We start from the raw sequence: 6,605 nt of genomic DNA on the forward strand, positions 1-6,605 counted from the left end.
ACTATTTATTACTCCCTCCGTCCCATAAAAATATGTGCACTTTCTATTTTCGTCCGTCCTACAAAAATATGTGCATTCCATTTTTAGAAAGTTATATCAATTTAATAATTTAGGTCCCACTGTCCATTAACTCTACTTTAACTATCATTCTCATTCTCATTCTCTCTCTTACTTACATTGTCATTCTCCTCTTCTCTCTTACTTTACCTATATGCCTTAGTTCTCGTGCTATCTCATCCGCCCATATTTTTATGGGACGGAGGGAGTATTAATTTTCCAAAACGTGTGATAAAGCAAATGTTTCATATTTAATGGGACAGAGAGAGTACAATTTAGTTTGACACGACACGATAACGACCACAATATGATATTACATGATTAAAACATGATATTACACAATAAAATATGAAATTACATAACTAAAACCGATTATAATGTGATTAAAATTTTGTCATGATTTAAATGCAAACGTTTATGGGACGAGAAAGTAAGTTTTTTCTAAAATTCAAAACTATTATATTTTATTTTTAAAAGTTCATGATTAACTATTAATGTTGACTATTCGTGCTAATCAATTTGAGCGCTTAATGCTAGGACGAAAACATGACAAAAAAACATGTACTTAGGGATGTCAATGCAGCCCGTAATCCATGGAATGACTCGAATAGCTCGTCAAATTTATAGGGTTATGGATGGAAATTTCTAACTCGATAAAATCAAAACTCGATTAGCCCGCACCCGATTAACTCGCAACCCTTTAGGGCCAGACCTGAAAATCCGATGGGCTGGCCCGAAAACCCGATAAAATTTCTATCATTCTATTTTTTATTCATAATTCGACACTTCATTATTTAATGTTATAATATAGATAAATAAAAAATAACTTTCAATTTTATATTAAATATACAAATTATATATTAAATTTTTATGAATATAATAATTGATAAATAAATTAAAAACTTCAAATTCACTAAAAAAATATTTAAATTTCTAAAACATGCATTAAAATTCCACGAAATATCTCAAATATTAGTATTTGATCATGCTTATGATTGAGTTTAGACATATATCTCAAATATATCATAATTAAATGTTTTGCATTGTATGAATACAACTAATTTTAATCATTATTTATTGGATTGATCCCATGTTAATATTATCGGCAGCAGCCCGATTAACCCGCTGGGCTAGCCCGAAACCCGAGCTTTTAGGGTTAGGGTCGAACTTTTATAACCCGAAAGAAATCACAACTCGATTAGCCCGCACCCGATTGACCCGCAACCCGAGTAGGGTTGGTCCGAAACCCGACGGGCCGGCCCGATTGACATCCCTACATGTACTCCTTTAGTCTCATTTTCTTTATGTCACATCTTTTTTCCCCTCATTTGAGCGCTTAAAATTGAGAGGGAATAAAAGAAGAGAGAACATTATAAAAGATGTTACTTTTTATTTATGTAAAAAGCTCTCCCTCACATGAATATAAATATGATATTTTATCCCTCCACCTAACACATAAAACACCTCCTAAAGTCCTATGTCGTTCCCCAAATATGCCATCAATTATGGGATGGAGGGAGTATCATTTTTCCAAAACGAGTGCAAAAAAGAAGTCTAGTAACGTGGGATGGGTGGAGTACGAATTACAAATAGATTAGTATCAGTGTTTATCGTGTTCGCGTCCTTGTCAGATCAATCGTATTAAGAAACAATTATTTTGGGTTTGAATTAGGCATGCACAAACTTAACCGAACCGGCGGTTAACCACCGATTCGTAAATTAGAACCGGAACCGGGGCGGAGGTTCGAACCGCCAGATGGTTCGGTTCAGGTTCAAGAATTTGAGTAACCGGATACATCTGTTCGTCGGTTGAAACCGGCGATTCAATGGTTCAAGTAGGTTTCCGGCTAGGTCATAGGATTTTCAGGCTTTTCAAGTGTAGTGTTGCAGAAAAGTGGTCAGAAACCATGGACTGAACCTCCGGTTCAGCCTTGAACCACCAGTTCCGGGGATAAACCGGCTGAAATTTCAAATTTCAATTTTGTTTTTTAATATGATTTTTCCCAATTTTTCTCCTATAAATACCCCATTTCTCATCATTTCTACTCACCTCATTCTTGTGTTGACAATGATTTCTCTTCTTAATCTCTATTTTATACTCTCATTCTCATACTTCAATTTCAATATGTATTCTTCTTGTGATGAGGACATGCATCCCCCTCCTCCACTTGTGTCCCAAAGTAGTAAAAAGTCTATGTTATCATCAACTATGTCTATATTTGTTAAACATTACAGGAAGGTCCAAATAATGTCTAGTAGTGTTGATCCGCTATCTCAAGAGATGACATCAGAGTTTAATGTTTGTTGTAACTATTGCAACAAAGTCTACAAATTTAATAAAGGTGGTGGATATTGTACTCTCATCCGTCATATGAAGACAATTCATCTGATCGAATATGGGCATGCCTCTACCACAAACTAGGTAAGTCAGGTAAAAGAACTACGTAGGCTTTGATTCCTCGATGCAATTGAGTATTAAGGATACGTAGGCACCTCAACTTAAATTTTAAATTTAAGTTGAATTCAACTCATTTTTCCTTTATTTCTTTTTTTCATTTGTTTCAACTTTAAAAATAGACAAATTCAATTATATACTCTACAAGACAATTAAAAATAGACTAAATACAAATAATTGTATTTGTAAATACTTTAGTCGGTGAAGGAGACTTCTCTATAAGACTAAATCCGGGAAACTTTAGGCAATTCTACCATGATTGTTGATTGTAGACTAAACTCGACATTTAAGGTTGAATTGCTAAATGTGTCCTTAATTTAGTTATGTAGAAACATCTCCTTCTCCGACCAAGAGTATATACTTATAAATTTATTGTTCAAAACTTCAAGTCTCTTTTGTAATTTGTAAATAGCTTTGTTGTAGTCTGTTGAAATTTATAAGTACATTTAAATTTATTGTTTAAGACATCAAGTCTTTTGTAAATTGTAATTGTTGTAACTTGTAGTCTCGTTTAAATTTATATCAATAAAATTGTAATTTTCATCGTTATTATTTGAATTTTATTTACGCACATTTCATAGATAAATAAAGACTAAAATGCAAAAAAAAAATAAATACACAAAAAATTTAAAGCGTCGAACCGGCCCTGAACCGTCGGTTTTTCTGAACCGTCGCCGGAATTGGTGATTTTTCAAACCGGAACCGGAACCGCCTAAACTCTTGCTGGGCCGATTCAGGTTCAACGATTTTCTAAACCGTGAATTGCCTGTTCCAAACCTGAACCGACAGCTTTTTGAACCGTGTGCATACTTAGTTTGAATTAAGATCCGGTTCATATGTGTGCAAATCATGTTTGGATTTGAATGTAATAGGTCGAGTTCATATTCTAATTTCAGATTTTCTTCAAAGGCCGTGTTTGTATCTGGCTTAATGGATTGGATCGTTAGCAGATCGACCCAATAACAACTCATAACAACTCAAGCCACAGCAAAAGTGAATCCTGCTTGATTCCAACGTGTCTACAGCTCAACAAATGAAAGGCAAAATAACGGTGGAAATTGCAAAACTACAAAAAAAACTGTCTATTTAAAGGAAACACAATCATGTATATCGATACCAATCAAATCACAATAACAAGAAAATGGAGCATCTCCGGCGAATGAGATCGGAAACACACCGGCCCGCCGCCAACACAAGCCTCTACGACGACCGGTTCACCGACGTCTTCGGGGGCGCTCCCCGCAGCATATTCTCCCACCAGCTTTCCGCCGCTGGTTGCTTCTACGACGACATATTTTGGCCGACTGAGAAGCCGGCAGCGGCGGCGGCGCAGCCGGTAGGGAGGAGGGGCCGGAATTTGCCCCTTTTCGATATTCCATCTTTGCAGCAGGTTAGTAATACTGATCGTAGCAGCCGCCAAAGGAGTGGCTTTTTCAGCGATATTTTCGGCTGGGATGCCGCGAAGATGATGGGCTGGAGGTCGAGGTCGAAGACTAATTCCTCGTCGGTGCTGAGCTCCGAGGAGCTCAGCCCAGTCCGCTTTCCCGTATACGACGATGTTTCCTTGTTAGCTTCCAAGCTCAGGTGTGTGCTCTTAAAAAAATACTCCCTTTGTCCGTGATTTAAAATCTCATTTTGCTAATTTGAGATATTTGTGATTTAAAGTTAAATTTGTTTTTTCCCATTTTAGGTAAATGGACTCACCATTCGATTAACTCATTATATTCACATTCTATTATAAAATAAATTGGGACTTGTTTTCTATTAACTCATTTTCTCATTTTTCTTTACAAAGTTAAACAATTTCTTAGAACTTTGCCGAGTCAAAATATGACTATAAATGACGGACGGAATAGTAAAAATTGTACTACGACTCTTTCTATTACATGAAATTAGTCCTTTTTTGAAAAATATTAATCCATTTGTCACAAGTTATTTGAGTAATATTCTGTTCCGGGATATCCGAATTATTTCTTTTTACGTAAAAAAAAACAAATGAACTCCGGAAGCATGTTGGATAATCAGTCTAAATTTTTTACTTTTTGGTCCCAAAAATTGCTTTACATATTTCAATTAGAGACAATTTATTAGAAAACACGTCGAATTAGTATAAACAAGATGTGTACACATATTCTTTTATTCAACCCTACTTTGACTTTATGATATATTTAGATTTAGATAAATGTATGATACTAACTTATGCCCATTTTAGGCCAACAAACATCAAGACTAAGTGGGATTCAGATCACAAAAAACAGCCACTGTTTTCCAATATTGACTGTGAAAATGAATTTCTAGAGAAATTATGGGGATCCAAACAAATCGAAGAAAATCTTGATATTGAGCAAATGAAATTCAGAGTGTCCGAAAACGACGACGTACAGTTCAATTCACCTTCATCTGCAATATCAAACGCAGAGAGCTGCGAAATAATGGATGAAGAAATGGAGATGGAAATAGATGAAGATGAGTTGATGAGCTCGTACGTGATCGAGCTCGATTCTGGCAGCAGAGACACTGCCTACGAATCCACCGATGTCGATGAAGCCATCGCGTGGGCCAAGGATAGGATTCACAAATATTCTTCTCAAGAGAAACCAATTACACAAGGTTTGTTAGTTAGTTAGTTAGTTAATTTACTGATTTTTCATGTTATTTTTTTATATCGGTTTAATTTTTTGGCTCTATATAATCTTGGTTTGAAAATGCAGAAGTGATGGATGAGTCTCACATTTTGTCGAATCGAGTTGAGGATAGCTCTCTATTAGAAGATGACACGAGCATACTCGATGAGAAGATAAGGCTTTGGTTGACTGGCAAGGAATCCGACATCCGGTTGCTATTATCTTCCCTACATCATGTGAGACCACAACAAATATGATCTTTAATTTTTTTTTTTTTACGTTACGATTAAAACCTGATATTACCATGTTGAGATCTTCAGATTCTATGGCCCAATAGCGGTTGGATTGCAATACCTCTAATGAAATTACTGGAGAGCTCACAGGTTAAGAAAGCGTATCAAAAATCCGTTTTGTGCCTGCATCCGGACAAGCTACAACAACGGGGAGCCTCACTCTTACACAAGTACATTGCGGAGAAGGCCTTTGTCGCTCTTCAGGTGAGTTGTTATAATCATTCTCTCTCCAACTTTTTCTATGTATGTCCTAATTATCTAGTTTTAAAGTTATATTGTCCTCTACCAAGGCTATTGTTTAATTATGTACACTGATACATTATTTTATTGCGAATATCTTGAGAATAATCTTCTGATGTTTTTATCTTAGGATGCTTGGACAACGTTCACCTCTATGGATGTCTCGTGCCGTTGAAAATATTTTGATGGCTTGAGTCGAATGTGGAGGCATGAAGAATGACATGTAGTGATCAATCATGAACGTCTGTAATATAGTGGAATGTAGAGTTCAAAATGTGATGGTTGAATTGTTGTAAGAAAATGTTGGTTGTAGTAGAGATGTTGTAATAATTAATGGCTGGTTTATGTATGATGGATTTTTTTATGTAGTGAAAGTCAATTTGTAGTAGATGTTCATATATCTTCATCACATTTTCCTGCACTAATATAGAAAGAGAAATTAAATATAGTAAATTTATTGTGCTGGTGCATTGCAGATCAAAATTTTCTTAAAACGTTCTACATTTTTACTAGAAAATGAACTTAAGCCTTAAAGTTGCCACTAATAATTAACTATTACAAAACGAAAAAAACAATGGCAGCTAAAAGATGAATTTGTCAACGGTGTGTTAAGATATTCAACTTAAATGATTGGAATTAATATGAAAACAATAGTAAAAATGATTGAAAAAACAACTTTATTTCGCGTGCCGAAAGTATATTACGACATAATATTAAGTTTTTTACTAAAGCCGACAAAATTATTAAGGCCACAACTGAAGCACAACCAGATAATTTAAAATAGTTTATTTGAAAATATTAATATGGCTTTTAATGTCGGTCAAAAAGTTCCGGAATAAAGTAACATAACTTTATTCATTATATTTGATATTTTTAAAGTTTGGTATGCTACATTCGGCGCAACAATTAATTATTAGCCATCCTAATTCAGAATAA

General features: G+C 35.0%; 1 protein-coding gene across 1 annotated transcript; it reads left to right on the forward strand.

Annotated features, from left to right (window-relative positions):
* Positions 1 to 3,546: 3,546 nt before the first annotated feature.
* Positions 3,547 to 6,057, forward strand: LOC121785971. Its single transcript, XM_042184467.1, has 5 exons — positions 3,547 to 4,096; positions 4,725 to 5,122; positions 5,224 to 5,372; positions 5,457 to 5,633; positions 5,800 to 6,057. Exons 1-5 carry the CDS (start codon positions 3,654 to 3,656, stop codon positions 5,842 to 5,844), a joined length of 1,212 nt encoding a protein of 403 aa, XP_042040401.1. The 5' UTR covers positions 3,547 to 3,653; the 3' UTR covers positions 5,845 to 6,057.
* Positions 6,058 to 6,605: the final 548 nt, after the last annotated feature.

The sequence above is a fragment of the Salvia splendens genome, chromosome 22 (genome assembly GCF_004379255.2).
Source record: "Salvia splendens isolate huo1 chromosome 22, SspV2, whole genome shotgun sequence".
Classification (NCBI taxonomy): Eukaryota; Viridiplantae; Streptophyta; class Magnoliopsida; order Lamiales; family Lamiaceae; genus Salvia; species Salvia splendens.

Bases quoted from the DNA above. Each gene is read 5' to 3' on its own strand.
- LOC121785971 (XM_042184467.1), top strand. From the start codon at position 3,654: ATGGAGCATCTCCGGCGAATGAGATCGGAAACACACCGGCCCGCCGCC. The intron at 4,097-4,724 runs GTGTGTGCTCTT...TGCCCATTTTAG, and splicing joins TTGTTAGCTTCCAAGCTCAG to GCCAACAAACATCAAGACTA. The intron at 5,123-5,223 runs GTTTGTTAGTTA...TTGAAAATGCAG, and splicing joins AGAGAAACCAATTACACAAG to AAGTGATGGATGAGTCTCAC.